The sequence below is a fragment of the Strix uralensis genome, chromosome 2, assembly GCF_047716275.1.
Source record: "Strix uralensis isolate ZFMK-TIS-50842 chromosome 2, bStrUra1, whole genome shotgun sequence".
NCBI lineage: Eukaryota > Metazoa > Chordata > Aves > Strigiformes > Strigidae > Strix > Strix uralensis.
The window spans coordinates 11233578-11249712 of record NC_133973.1 but is presented as its reverse complement, the minus strand read 5'-3'; the positions used below and the strand labels follow the sequence as shown (position 1 = coordinate 11249712).

The 16135-nt window shown below is 36.7% G+C and overlaps 1 protein-coding gene across 1 annotated transcript in view; it reads left to right on the top strand.

Annotated features, from left to right (window-relative positions):
• Window positions 1-16135, top strand: part of ABI3BP (ABI family member 3 binding protein) — a 167139-nt gene that overhangs the window by 41126 nt on the left and 109878 nt on the right. Inside the window, 2 exon segments of the mRNA XM_074860753.1 lie at window positions 872-967; window positions 3525-3602. Of these exon segments, the coding sequence (XP_074716854.1) occupies window positions 872-967; window positions 3525-3602 (174 nt within the window).

Genomic DNA, 16135 nt, shown 5'->3' with positions numbered 1-16135 from the left:
ATTTAAAAGAAAATATTGTCACTGTTTAAGCCAAGAACTTCTTTCATACTTCAAGTAAAGTTCTGTGGCAAAGATCTTATTGAGATGAGGGTTTGGGGTTTTTTTGTTTTTTTAAGGTAGTATGATAATGTACCATCTACAGACATAAACCTGTACTGATAGTGAAATATATTATATATGAAATATGTGATAATTAAGTATATTGTAACCTTCCTTGCAATTAGAGCTTGAGGTTAGATCTTGAGACATAACTGTTTCCCTCAAGCCATTCAGTTTGATGCTTTCTGTTCTTGTTTGACTATAAGAATACACAATATTGGCTTAGAACATAAAACCAGGGAAAAAGTCTAGTATATAGTGCTTAGTGTGGTGAACTACTGGTCTGCCTGAAATAGATAGAAAAGGCTCACTGGATCATGCACCTTGTGACCAATTTATTCCTGGATTCAGAAAGGTGTTTAGTCCTTTATATATATGGAAATACTTTATATAACTTTGGCTTAAGTTTGCTTTGTGTGAGTTTTAATGTACTGATGTGAATCAAACAGATACTCACTAACCACGTTTGGTGTTGGGTCTTCTTGGCCCACCAGACAGGATGTCCCAGCATCTGTGATACCACAGTATGGGGTTGTATGCCCCAGTATTGAATTGTTTTCAATTCTGATTAATTGTGAAATGGTGGTAATAACAGTGAGTGGTGTAAAGGAGAAATAGTACCAAATGGGAGTGATAATTACTGAATAGAACTAATTTCCCAGATACTCAAACTAAACTCCCAATGGTTCGGTAGTAATTGTTCACATATCTCAGAGGGCAGATTGTATTTTTCACCTCTTCTGGAATTAATGGCACACATCTTTCTCTCTAGTGCACCTTATTGTTCCAGGTCTCAATGAAACTCAGCAGAAACTTCCTCCTCTCCTGACAATAGATGACATACATCAAGCATCCAGGAAAAAACTGGGTAAGCAGAAATGAACTAAGCTTGTTTTGTTCGTGAGCGGTATCAGAAGCGTAGTGATGAGACATCATGTATGCAAGCAGAAAAGTCCTTTTTTTCCCCCTCTTTACCATCTCTTTTTTTTTTTTTTTTTTTTTTTCTGTCTAATTAATGATTAGTTCGGACTTACAAGGATTCATAGAAATTCACTTATTTTAAAATATCTGAACAGGTTTTTAAGGTATTTCACAGCCATTTAAAAGAATGTGCAGTAGCTTTGATCATAGAGGAAAGGAGGGAAAACAGTCATGTTTATGGACTTTAGGGTTTTTTTTTTGTTTTATAATGTAACTTATTTTTTTCATCAGTTTTATCTTTCAATATATGTATTTAAAAATGGAAGTTCATTTGTCCATTTGAAAGACCAGATTTTCAGTGAATTTTATTTATATGAGCTCTGGCTTGAGTATATGTGAGAAATTATTTCATGAAGAGATTCTTATTTATTGTCTGTAATTAAATCCGTGAAAAAATGGCAGCCAGAAATTAGAACATTGCAGTACAGGTTTCATGTGTATCTTGTGAATATGCCTGAAACCTGAAGGAAAAAGATTAATCGAGGCTTTTGCTTAAGATCTGTAAACTGGCATATCATCTGTGAATAGCATAGCTGTGGGAAATACAGCTATCTTTAAAAACCTTAATAATGTCCACAACGCATTTTTCACAGATCCCTTGAGTAGCGTTCTGGAGCTGATGACTTTTGGCTTGGCTAGTCTTAATATATTCTGAACAACTAGACAGATTTTTTTTCCTTTCTTATTTCTGCTTTGTTTAATTTACTCTGTTGCTCCAGTGCTGACCATGGCACATTCTCAGACTGGCTTGCTTTGCAGTGAGAAAACAAAAAATTAAGCTAAGTTGAAAAACTTAATTGCAGTATTTACATTACAAAGCATTACTGGTTTTTGATCATGATGATAAAATTAATCACACTGTTAACTTGATTATTAATAATTTCTTTGAACAACAAGCATAGAAAACAAGGTGTTTATCATTACTAGCTTGGTTTTAACGTGTATATGATCTGCAGGTAACAAAGGTATCATTAAAACTCAGTAGACAGTATTTTGACAAAACTAGTTTTCATACCCCTTACTTTTAGTAAACCATATTTTAAGACCTCCAATATTAGTTTTGGACTACAGTATCTAGAACTTTTGTATTTGTTTTAATTTTCTGCCAGTACAATTGTATCTTTCTGCAGGAAAACAATGTTGTGTTTTCAGATTGATTATAAGGTTCAGTAGTGTGCACAGTAAAAATGCCAGAATGTGACTCTGAAAAAAAAATTGGGAAAAAGACAAAGGTAGATTCATTGTCCTAGAGATGTCCAACTTCCTCAGCTGGCTGAGCGTAGAACTTGGACTTCTAAATTTAAATGCTCTGATATATCTAAAATAGATAGCTGGTGTGATGCCAGTTTGGAGTCACTCTTTATGGTAGATTACACAAACACCTTTGTGAAAAATAAAACAGGGCAGACAAGCAATGTTTTGTTCTGTTCTGTTTACTATGTGTTCCTTACCAGAGAACATGAAGTACGCGGGTGTACACGCAAGGGACTACTCGATTTCAAAGGAGTGTAAAACAGGGAAGAGTCATTGCTTGGAAAACAAAAATACTCAGAGAAATAATTTAAATGAGTAAAATCACTGACAAAAAGACATACTGTCCAAATCTATACAGATATCCTTCACTGATGCCTGGGAACGATGTATGTCTACAATAAAATGCAATAAGGCTTATGCTGTGTGTGAAGTTATGACTGATTATGATTTGTTGACATACTGCAATGATTCTAATTCTGTATTATTTAGAAAAGTCAAAATAATGCATCACAGAATATCATATTTATTGAATATTCAAATTATTTTCTGTTTACTTAGTCAAAAACATGCTTTTTTCTTTAAGAGTAGTAGTCCTGAAAAAAACTACAAAATATATTGCCTTGGTCCTCAGTGGAAAAAAACCAACAGATGTACTATTCAAGAAAAAATTAATTAATTTTCCCTATATCCACTGCTGGAATATTTTTATATCTGTTGGAATACCATAATTGTTAGGAGTAATGTAAAGAAAAATAAGGATATGACTAGTGTGATGATCCCATTGTATTCAAAAATTTATTAGACTACTATTCTTGTATAATGCTTAGAAAATATTACGTCTTTGAATTTTGAAAGCATTTTTGCTGTTGATGCTCAAATGCTAGACTGAAGACTATCTTGCACTGTGAAAGTAATGGTTCATAAGGCATTAAATTCCTTACTGTAAATTTTATTTTGAAGGAATATTTTAATGAACAAAACAATACCAAAAATATATGCATTTAACATAACTAGATAGATGCTTGTACTGATTGTGCAGTGGAAATTCATTGATTCCTAAAGGTATTCAGCTTTCCACATTTATCCATGTTGGTTTGCTTTGGCAAACTGAAGTGGGACAAAAATAAATCTGTAGTAGAACAGAGCAGATACAGCTTTTCAATTAATCTCTAATGTCTTTGTCCCTTTAGCTAAGAATGAAACTCGAGTATGGCCTGCTGAATCCAAAACACCAGAAGTTCAAGAAATCTCCCCACAATCCCTCCCAGGTAATGAAAATTCTGCTTTTAGAAACTCTGTGGAATATCTTTGCCAAATATATAAACTAAAATTAAATCCATCTTTGCATTGCTTAATCTGCGGTTAAAGGCAGTTGCTGAATAACAGGAGGATAACGTAGGTGAATTAGTAGCCATGAGTGGTAGATGTGGATAAAAATCGGAATCTAATTTTAGAGGAAAGTCTTCAGATGCTACAATTGTTAGGTTTATAAAAACACTTAGAATTAGAACCATATCTTTGTAGGGTGCTGGATGCCTTGAAACTGTGAAAAATGGCAAAACAAGAGTTTTCTTGTGATGCACCTTGAACTTCTGACTTTCATGGAATACGTGAAGAAGAAAATTAGGTATAAGAGCATGATTGTGAAAAATGCATGAGATTAAGATGGAACAGTCACAGTAACAAGCTCTATTTCAGAGGTGCAGAGGATGACAGCATGACGTTCCATTTACGTTCAGTTTTGAACACATTAATCTTGACCACACTCTCTCTGTGGACTTACTGGTCCTATTAAAGTAAATGGGAGCTGTTCACAAATGTGGGAAAGGAATATAAAATTTGATCCTAGACTCATATTCAATGTTACAGGTCTATGAAAAGTATGTTAACTTGTCCAGTTGGAAGACTGAAGTTTTTTATCATCTACTTGTGGCTGAAAAATTATGACTTATTTAAAAGGGCGTACTCAGATGCTAACTTTATAAACTGTTCAAAAACATGAAGTGAAATTTTAAAATTCGCAAGATTTACTGCCCCCATTTGCTTAGGGAACAAATTAGTGTAACATAGACTACTTTATTGTTGTATGACAAGTATAGCCCTATATTTTAACATTTGCAATCTGAGGGCAAAAATATTGGAGAGAACTAAATTGTTCAGAAACAGATGGTTTAAGAGTGACTTCCCACCCACTTTATCAACCCACATTTTTGAATTAAGTAGGCATACGCCTATTGTCATTTTCTGTAATCTGCCTTTTATCCTATAACTAGGACTGAAGTCTTGATTCTGCTGTCATTAGAGACAATAGTTGGCTTCTCCTTTCTTTACTGAAAGGGGGAAAGGAGCCTTGAACAGTGGCAATACTTCAAAATGAAAAAGGAATTTGAGGAAAAAATGCAGCGAAGATTTGCTTTTCTTTAGTTAAGTCATATTATGTGATCTTGCTGGCATTACTCTATTCCATCTATAAAGTATTTTCTGGCTGGCTGAAATGGTGTAGAGCATTACTCTTTTGACATCCCACAATTAGCACAGATACTGTCCTTAAATATGACTGTGTTTATTTTATTCGTTAAGTATATCAAAGATACCATACTTTACACTATCAGACCAACTCAGTCTTTAAAACAAACAAACCAACCAACCACTCCCAAAGAACATGTAGGGAATAAAAGAGCTGTAGGATGAAATAATGCGATAAAATCATGTAATGATTGACAACCATCTTTTTGATTAAACAGTCCATCATTTTTTTCTCTGAAAATGTTTGCAGAATTTTATTTTCCACTCAACAGATAAGTCTGTTTGCCAAATTCTAGTTTTAACTGTCAGCTCCTTTCTGCAAAACCTTCATACGTATAGCTCTTTTCTATTCATCGTAAATACTAAGAGGAAAACAAGGATGCTCCTCCACAGGAATTTATTGTCAAAGAGGGCTCTGAACTTTACAAGTTTAGCATATGTGTAATAGCCAGCTTGCTTTTAATGGGAAATGTGTGGATACTTTTTAAAAAAACTGTAAAGAATATTTTTTTGTTTTGTTTTGTTTTACAGTTTGATATCTCTCATGGACTTAAATTTTACTGTTGTTTTTCTCAATTAGTTACACTGTCTAAGTAAATACAGAACAAGCAATTTTATAGAACTTTGCCATTTTGTGAAAAATGAGAATTGAATGCATAAATTTATGTAATTGGCTCTCCTGCAAAATCCTAGTCCTCAGGCTTGCATTCATCTAATCAAACAATCATTCCTTGTGCTGGAATTTACTGGTTACCCAGGTAAACAGTGTAAAATCTGGCACCAGTATTGAAATAACACCTGGGAAGGAGGGAATCAGGCCATTCCCTTTCCTGTCCTTTGTGTTCTGTAATTATGTTTATTTTGTTCTGTAATTATTGTGCTCTGTAATTATGTAATACCTGGCATGCAGTAATTCTAACCATAACCATCTTCATCTCTAGACATAACACAGAATTACATGTTTATGAAGTTGGATAGTGTGTTCCATTATACATGATAATAATTGGAAAGTACTGTCTTTTTAGTGACAAATAACCATTTGTTACAACTAAACATGTTCTTACTGCTATCACACCATTAGTTATTTACTGAAATATTTAGAATCATTTTCATCTTCCACTTAATGCTTCCTCCATAGTTTTGCTTCCATGTCTTTTTCTGTGGTGACCATTCCTTTCAGTCATTCTTTGTTGATCGCACCACCAGTGTCTCATGTTGAAGTATGAGCATGTCACACTATTTACACTAAAGAATGTATTCATTGTGGTTACAGTATTTCAGTTAAAGAGATAAAAAGAGATAGTGGCAGGAAACAGGGAAATGACAGTGAATCCTGTAAAAGAGAAAATAAGTTATCCGAGTGTAATTTCTGTCGAGCCATTACATATGCAAAAATAACTTGAATACTTAAACATTTGAGCTAGACTTTCACAAGTAACAAGCAAGGGATCTGAGTGCCAGCCTTTTGTAAGGGTTGCATTTGAGGGGCAGGGTAATACAGAGGCACAATTGAGTTTAGCAATAGGATCTATTTAATTATACCTCATTCAGACTTCCTTATTTGAAAATCATATTGGATTCTTTGAGTAAGGCATGGTAATTATTTGCTGTGAAAGGTTTAAGGACTGGTGCCAAAAGTGGCAACAGAACACTGATTTAAAAGGAGTTGTGTGCCGTAGCAGCTGTTGTGTCATCAGTCATTCAAGAAGGGAAGAAAGGAGCTTGAAGTATTTCAGCAAGTGGACTATCTGAAAGGCTCCATGAGCTGGACTGTTTTTGTATTCCACTGGGTCTTTCTCAAAGGGTGTGTTTTGTGATGTGATGCGGCTCAGTAACTTTTTTTGATGTATTTGTCAGCCAGGAATCCCATCGTTTTCTTAATTTCAGCCTCCTGTCCCTTGGCATGCACTTCCATGGAAAGACTGGTTAGTAAGCTCTTCCATGCTTTGTTTTTGCCAGACTCATTACAATATTTTCCACTTAGGATTAATTTATTATTTAACACAACAGCAAAAATTCATAATGCTTTTTTTTTCTTCCTTCAATCATTAAAATACTGTCTAATATACCTTAAACTACCACTAATTTTTCCTCTCAGTTGAATCAAGTGTGAGCCTTTTCATTAACTTCACAGGGAAATTAGAGCTAAGCAACAGTTAGAAATATCAGCACGTTTGTCTAGGACATGGAAGGACTAGTTTTTTTAAAAAAAAGAGGAAGTTATGTCGTTACATATGGGATTGTACCAGAAATTTATCAAAGTAGATTTGTGAAACAGAGAATAGGCTTGAAGTGGAAAGTACCACCTGTGAATCCAAACTAAGGTTAATGTTTAGTAGGAATAATTCCTTTGTTGCCATGTTTCCCAAGTTCTGTTCCTCCTGTCCTCCTCCTGGCCCCTGAAGGCTTCCCCTTGTGCTCTTGTGGCATATGAGAAGGAGTGAGATTATTGCTTCCATGAGAATATCTTAATTCCAATTGAGGGAGAGGAACATGAATGAGAGGGTCAAGAGAAATCAGAAGAAAAACAGTTTAAGGAAACGTCTGAATTCCATGCTGTATTCGTGCTGTATTCCATGCTGATAGTAAAGTAACTTGCCTTGCTTGGTCATGTTAACCATTTACTTTGCAGCTACCATTGAAGCAGCACAATAAACCTAGTTGACCTGGTGCTCTGGAAAAGTCAGAGGCATTTCTCTCTTTTTCTCTAATTTAGCTTTTAAAGCCTAAACATTTTGCTTCCTGTACCTTTTTTTTTTTTTTTTTACAAAAATGTCTGCTGTTGTTTCACATCATCCCTACAATATTCTCTGCAAAACAGGGGAGCTTGGTTTCTTTTATTCCAATTCTAGGCATGCTTTTACTTGTTCAGCTTGCTCAGCTAACTTAGCTGACAAGAGACATGCTTCATATGACTGTAAACCATCTGACCTCCAAAAACACCCAAAGCATAACGAGTTTTAAATTTCTGTATTTGCTTTTGGTGTTTTTGAGGGTTTTTATTGCATGATTACATTTCCCCAATAAGAAATGTTAGCTTTTGAAGTACTTCTGAGATACTGGTTAGCTGTTCCTAGGTTTCTTATGGGTGAATTTTCTCTCACAAGCTTCATAGAGATAAATTGCTTTAACTTCTCTGTAGAACGAAATCCTCCTTCCACTGATGACAGTAACAGCACTGTAACTGACTTAGTAGAAGCTGAATTGGGTCCTAATAAGGCAGTGTCTGTGGAGGTTCCAGCTTTTGTGGCACTGAAAAGCACCATGCTCCAAAACAGAAAATAGCATAATGGTTGTAACTGTAGTAGCATCTATGTTAACTTTTTAGAATCTGAAAAACACCGTGTTCTCTTCAGGAAATGGAATAAGCCTATAAACCTACATGATCAGTTCTTGCTTCAAGCATGCTCAGCAAATTGTGGAAAAAGCATGGAGAGCATGCTGGAAAAGCAAAAGAAACTCTCTTCTATTGTATCTCAAAAAAAAAAAAAAAAGTGATCTTTTATTAAACTGAATAAATACTTAGTGCTATATTGGTGTTGATCACCAATATTAAAGGTGTCCTCTAAATATCAACATGTGCTAAATGCTGTGCAGTTTGCTCTGTGGAAGAAATTAATGCTGTTATCACATTCAAGGTGGAGACCTTACCATCCTGTGTTCCCTATCAATAAGCTTTGTCATTTTATCATCTGAGACTACCAGTTGTGTGTACTGTATGACTGATAAAACACTATGGGACCTCAAGCAAGATGGAGAGGAAAGATGCAATCTTGACTTACATACCATAGGAATTAAATGTTATGTGAAACAGCTGGAAGAGTATAATTATGCATTAGTTTATTGAAATATGGTCAGCAGTTCAGTTTAGGTACACTTAATGGCTGTTCAATAAACTGCCTATGCTTTACTCTGAAGGTTTAGAATTAGAAGAATGAATGAAAGTCAAAAGCCTATTATATTATTACTAGAAAAATGAAAAAGCCAAGGTATTGTTACCGAAAATCCGGAATAAAGAATTTATCAACACCAATTTGATGCAGATAAGCAGACACTTCTTTATTGACGGCCGGGCGCGCAGGGGAGTATTCTCACCAACAACGCGCGCCAAGCACTAAAATCACTCATCTTATATAGAACTTTTCATATACAATTTCCAAGGACACAGTTTCATACACAAACACAATTCCCAAGGACACAGTTTCATACACAAACACAGTTTCCTTGGCAAGTACTTGTAAGCTGTTACGGTTGTTTCCCCAAGTTTCTATTAATCGTAAACTTTGATAACTGCTTGTATTCTTCTGGTCCTATCTATATATTATAAATCAACTTACAGATCAGTTTGTATTTGGTTACCTAGGTTCCAAACGTTTCTACTAAATGATTATGACCAATCTCTTCGGCCTTGGTATGGGACTGTATAGGTAACTCTAAAGCAGCAATCGGTTGCCAACACAAACCACAACAAACAAAAATTTTTACTAAATATTTCTTATGATTTTATATTTCTGTTAAATCAAACACAATTTCTTCTACTTATTGGTAAATCGATAACATTTCCCCCCTTTGAAAGTGTTGAATATTATTTCAATACTTTCACATTTTATTCATTTTCATTTTCAAAGTTAGTATTTGCTTCACCATATTTTTGGTGATGGACTGTATCCAGGTGGCATACGTGGTACTTCTCTCATAATTCTTCGGTGTGCTGCAAGTCTATTAATAAACTGTCTTTTAAGACAGGCATAAATTAACATGATCATCACAAAGACAATTAACAGCAAAAACAAGGTCTTGATCAGGGATTTCAGCCAAGAGCTCAGGTTCCATCCTAATCTACTAAAAATCTTTCCCAACCAATCTTCGGACATATTTTCTCGAATCGTTTCTGTTTCTTTTTCATTTTTGCCTAAGAGATTTAGATCATGTTCTACATCCTGAGTCACATTAGGAATATGAATGCAGCAATGATCTGGGCTATCCTTGAGATATCCGCACACTCCATGCTCCTTTAACAGAAGCATGTCCAATGCCATCCTATTCTAAAGTGTCATTCGGGAAGTTGCCTGTAATTGAATGTTTAATTCTTTAAATCCTTTCCTTGTGACGTTGGCCAATTTTTCTACTTGTCCTGTTAACTGATAGAGCCATTCTCTGTTTCTATATAAAGCTATTGGGTTCAAAGGGACTCTAAAGCCCAACCAATTTTCACTCCTGTTGATGGTTCATTCCATGTGTCATCATCTGTTTCAGACCTCTTGGTTCATTTTAATCTTAAATCTTCTAAGGGTCCTTTGAATGGCGATTTCTTCCAAATTGGACACAGTGTCGGCATGCCTAAAGTAACTTGTTTCACCTTACCATCTACTGGCAAGTGAGTTGTCCAGGTTCCATCACTTAATGCCCAAACCAAATGTCCTGGACTTTGAATGGTAGATTTCTTACACCTGAAAAAGTATCCTCTCCTGGGCGTAAATATGCTTGTCAAAGTGAGGTTATTATGAAAACCTCGACAGTAACAACCAAACTTCAGAGCAGCTGCTAAGGGAGGAATTCTTTAAATTATTGAGTCTGCATTGCTGCAATCATATACCTTTTCACACTTCCACCATGGTACTACATGTTCCTTTTCTATTCGTGTAGTACCTTTATCTACTACTGAAGGAAAAATTGCAAGTACACCTTTAATCCAAGTACCGTCCCAAGTAAAACACCAGGGAGTTCTAGCCATGTACTAAAACTGAAAAAAATATGGACATCGACCATACAAAATTCCACTGTGCTTGTGTTTGTGTACTTTGACCAGTTTTGTTACATTGCCATTCCATGATGTTTCTACTCACATTGTTTTTAATCTGTTCATCGTATGAACACCACCCTAACAATCCCTGTTCTGGACCTGCTTCTAGCCCTAAACCTAGATAAGTCGTTGGTATAAACTGATGGTTCAAGAGTTTTAGACAATCTGCCTCTCTGCCCACCGATTTCCATTGTTTTCTGATAACTTTCACCTGTTCTTTCCATTGAGTCACTGGCCTTTGCTCACAATAAGTAAATTCGTTTTTATGTTCCAGGTTGGTCAAATTCATAGTTAAAATTCCCCAAGGAATAGATTCACCTACTGCTCTTGGTATTGGCAAACAAGCAGTAATCTGTGTAACATTCTGCAAGTTGACAAATCCCTTAATCAATCCTAACATCAAATTTTCCTCAGGCATTTCTTTGGGAATGTTGATCAATTGTTCTGTGTCTTGTTGTCTTTTGTTTCTCACCACCGAATCAGTCCACACCAGTATCACCTGCTTAGCTAACACAAGGAGAATAATCACAAACTGATATGAAAAATTAGACATGTTTCAGAGTCAGTTTTAAAGTCTTTGGGTCACGGCTAGTAATCTTCCATGGAGTGGGCGCCTTCTTCACCCGGGTATAGTGTATCCAAGCATCTGATTCTGCAATCTTGATAGCCGTAAAGGTGGTTAACAGTATCTGGAAAGGTCCCTTCCAGCGTTCTTGCAAAGGTTCGGAAGTCCACGTCTTCACATAGACATAGTCTCCTGGTTAAAAGTCATGCACAGGATTTTAAAGGGAAAATGGTCTGTTCCACAATATTGCGCTCCAAATTACAGTCAAAGTTTTTTCTAAAGAAAGTAAATAGTTATACACATCTTGTTTCCCTTTCACATGCATGTTTGGATTTGGTTCTGGGGATTCATAAGGTTTCCCATACAATAATTCATAAGGACTGACTGAGGTTCCACTCTTTGGTTATACTCTAATTCGTAACAATGCCAATGGAAGCGCTTGAGGCCATTTTAAATTAGTTTCTTGACAGATTTTGCTTATTTGTCTCTTTAAAGTTTGATTCATTCTTTCTACTTTTCCACTGGATTGTGGCCTCCATGAGGTATATAAGTCCCAAGTGATACCCAAAATTTTTCTAATATTTTGGACTACTTCTGCAACAAAGTGTGGACCTCTGTCAGAGGAAATTCCAATAGGAACTCCAAATCTTGGAATTATTTCTCGTAGTAACCACTTTACTACTTCTTTTGCTTGTGTGGTGCGGCAGGGAAAAGCTTCTGGCCATCCTGTAAAAGTATCAACCCCCACCAGGATGTATCGATACCCATTTTGTCTAGGTAATTCTGAAAAATCTACTTGCTAATAATCTCCAGGTTCCGTACCAGATTTTAACCTACCCATTTGAACTCTTCTCTTGATCACTGGATTATTTTTCAAACATGCTTCACATTTTGCAGTTATTAATTTAGCCATGTCCATCATCTTCACTGATATAACTTGTTTTTGTAAAGATGTTACTAGAGCTTCTGCTCCCCAATGACATTCTTGATGTTTGGTTTGCATTATTTCTCTCATTAATAAAGGTGGAACTACTACTCGTCCATGAGGAGTTATCCACCATCCAGCTAAATTTTTCTTGGCATTCAGAAATTGACCTAGTTTCTCATCTTCCACCGAGTATTTTGGCTTTTCTCTAGGAAGGGTTACTGTCTTGGAGGGAATTAATGCCATTTGGAATGCTCGTTCCTTTGCTATTTTCTTTGCCATTCGGTCAGCCAAATTATTTCCAACAATTTCTTTTGTGTTCCCAATTTGATGTGCTTTACAGTGCATGATTGCTACTTGATCTGGTTTTTGAACTGCTTGTAATAATTGTAAAATTTCATTTTGATGCTTAATATTTGATCCCTGGGAGGACAATAATCCTCTTTCTTTCCACAAAGCTCCATGGACATGTACTACCCCAAAAGCATACTTTGAGTCTGTCCAAACATTTACTTTCTTGTTTTCACTTAGTTCTAAGGCTCGAATTAAAGCAATAAGTTCTGCTTTCTGAGCTGATGTGGTACCCGTCAATGCCTTTGCTTCTATAACTGTGGTGTCTGTTGTTACCGCATATCCAGCGTATTGGACCCCTTGCTCCATAAAGCTGCTACCATCTGTATACAGTTCCCAGTCTGGTCGCTCCAATGGTACGTCCTTCAAATCGTCTCGACTGGAATAAACATACTCAATGGTAGCCAAGCAGTCATGTTCCAGTTGTCCTTCTTCCTGTATAGAACTTAAAAACACTGCAGGATTTACCAGGTTAGTTGTTTTTAGAATCACATCATCTTGTTCAGTCAGTATTACCTGGTACTTCATCATCCGGCTCGGAGACAGCCAATGTCCCCCCTTTTGTTCTAAAACAGTTATCACCATGTGTGGGACATAGACTGTTACTGTTCTTCCCAAAGTCAATTTCCGAGCTTCTTGTATGAGCATCACTGTTGCAGCCACTGCTCGAAGGCAGTTCGGCCACCCTTTACTCACTGTGTCCAGTTGTTTGGAAAAGTATCCGACCGGTCGTTTCCAGCTTCCTATCCGCTGAGTCAGCACACCCAACGCCAGACGTTGTTTCTCATAGACAAACAACTGAAAATCTTTTGGTTAAATCCGGAAGTCCTAAAGCAGGTGCAGACATTAAGGCGCATTTTAATTCCATAAAAGCCTTTTGCTGTTGTGGGCCCCATACAAAAGGAAAGTTTTTCTGGGCCTCATACAATGGTTTAGCTATTAAACTGTAGTTCATGATCCAAAGGCGACACCACCCTGCCATTCCCAAGAACGCTCTGAGTTCATAAATATTTTTCAGCTCAGGTATACTACAAATAGTTTCTTTGCGATCTTTTCCTAATTGTCGCTGCCCTTTTGAAATTTCAAAGCCCAGATAAATCACAGTCTGGCAGGCTATTTGGGCTTTCTTCCAAGATACCTTATACCCATTCAGTCCCAGAAAATTTAAAAGGTCTGTTGTTACCTGTATGCAGGTAAATCTTTCTTCTGTGGCAATCAGTATGTCATCCACATATTGTAAAAGTAAATGTCCAAGCTTTGGTTTATCCCGTTTCCAGATTTCAAGCTCTTTTGCCAGCTGATTTCCAAAAATAGTTGGGCTATTTTTAAATCCTTGGGGTAGTCTTGTCCATGTCAACTGCATTTTTCGTCCTGTTTGTGGATTTTCCCACTCAAAAGCAAACAATTTTCTGCTTTCCTTTTCCAAAGGTATACAAAAGAAAGCATCTTTTAAATCAAGCACTGTAAACCACTGATGAGTCTCCTTTAACGCTGTTAACAATGTATAAGGATTTGCCACCACAGGATATATGTCCTTGACTATTTGATTTACTGCTCTCAAGTCTTGCACCAATCTATATTCACCTGAGGGTTTTCTAACTGGTAGAATAGGAGTATTATACTCAGATTCACACTCTTCTAAAATTTTGTACTCCAAAAATTTATCAATTAATTTCTTCAGCTCCTGTCTGACTTCTGGTTTGATTGGATATTGCTTAATTTTTTACTGTCCCTGCACCTTCTTTTAAATCTATTTTCACAGGCTCTGCCAATTTTGATTTGCCAGGAATATCTGTTTCCCATACTGTAGGAATCACTGCAGAATCCACCTCTGGTGGAATTTCCTGCTCTTTCACTTTTTCCTATATCATCAGGTTTTCTCCTGTTTTTGATTCAGGTATTTTCAAGAAAAGTTCTCCTTCTTCAAAAACAATCCGTGCATTTAATTTGGATAACAAATCCCTTCCTAACAAGGGTATCGGACATTCTGGTACATACAAAAATTCATATATAATTATTTTATTTCCAAATTTTAAATCCAGGTGTTGCAGGAATGGCCTATTTTCCTCCTTCCCTGTTGCTCCTATTATGTTTGCTGGTTTTGTTCCAATTTTTCCTTTACAAGTATTCAATACCAAAAATGTTGCTCCCGTATCCACTAAAAATTTAACTTCTTTATCTCCCAGCTTAATTACAACCAGAGGCTCAGCTGGGTTCCCCTCCGGTCCCCTTCAGTCATCTAAAACCATCAATTTGGCTATTTCTTGCTGAGCATTCCCGTTTCTTGGGCAGTCTCTCTTCCAATGCCCTTCTTGTTTACAAAAGGCACACTGATTCACTCCTAAGGGGGTATTAAAGTTTTGATTACTATAGTTCATAAATCCTCCCCTTCCACCAATTCCTCATCCTCTTCCTCTGCCCCTTCCTCTGCCTGCTGTCTCTGTCATTACAGTTAACAATCTACTTTCTCTGGTCTTCCTTTTCCTCTTTTTCCCTGTTGTTATATACTTTCCATGCTGCTTCTAGCATTTTATTCAAACTCCTTGAATCCTCTCCTTCAAGTTTCTGGAGTTTCTTTCTTATATCTGGTGCCGATTGTATCTGAGCCGCCTCTGTTTCTACTCTTAAGTCAGTATATTTTCGGGCTGCTTCCTTCAATCTCTCCAGAAACGCTGAGGGAGATTCATTCTTATCTTGTCTCACCTCATATAATTTAGACCAATTCAGAGACTTAGGCATGGCATGTTTAACTCCATGCAAAATCCATTTCTGGTATCAATGCAGTCTTTCTCTGTGCTCTACATTATTTGGATCCCACTGCGGATCCCCAGATGGAAAATTCTGCTCTACTGTTCCACCTGTTGTCCCACTCAATACAGCCACTTCTACCTGTGCTTTGCCAGCCTTTAATACCATCTGCTTTTCTGTATCATCCAGTAAATTATCCAAGATCACCTGTAAATCACTCCAGTCCGGATTCTGTGTTCTGATTATAGTATCTACCACTCTGCCTTCTCTTTCAGGATCTTCTCTATATATACCTGCTGCCTGCTTCCAAGCCATCAAATCCGTAACTGAAAAAGGCACTTTTACATACACTGGCCCATCATTACCAACGCCCTGCCGTAGAGGAGCTATTGTTTGCACCTGCTGCCGAATTCTTCGGGAGACAGGAGTATGAATTACAATCTCAGGCGGCCCTTCCTCCACATCCTCTATTCCACTACTCTCTGGTTCCTCTACCTGTTCCCTATATTCTCGCCCCCGATGCCTTTCTCTCCGCGGAGGGGATATATCTAATTCTGGCCCTTCATCCTTTTCAGCAGAAGCAATTCTTTTCTTTAAACAATCTTTTCCCAACTCACATGTTGAACACCACTTTTTCACCTTTTTATCGTCAGAAGTTAGAGCCATTACTAAATTATCCCTACTAATCAACTTACATTCTTTCTGCCAATCTTTCCTCTGTCTTAAATAGAAAAATAAATCAACATATGGCACTTCACTCCATTTCCCTTCCCTTCTGCAGAACAGCATTAACTGCAGAATGGTGTTATAATTCAGTGTCCCATTCACAGGCCATTTTTCCTGATCTTCCAAAATATACAGAGGCCACCACTGATTGCAATAT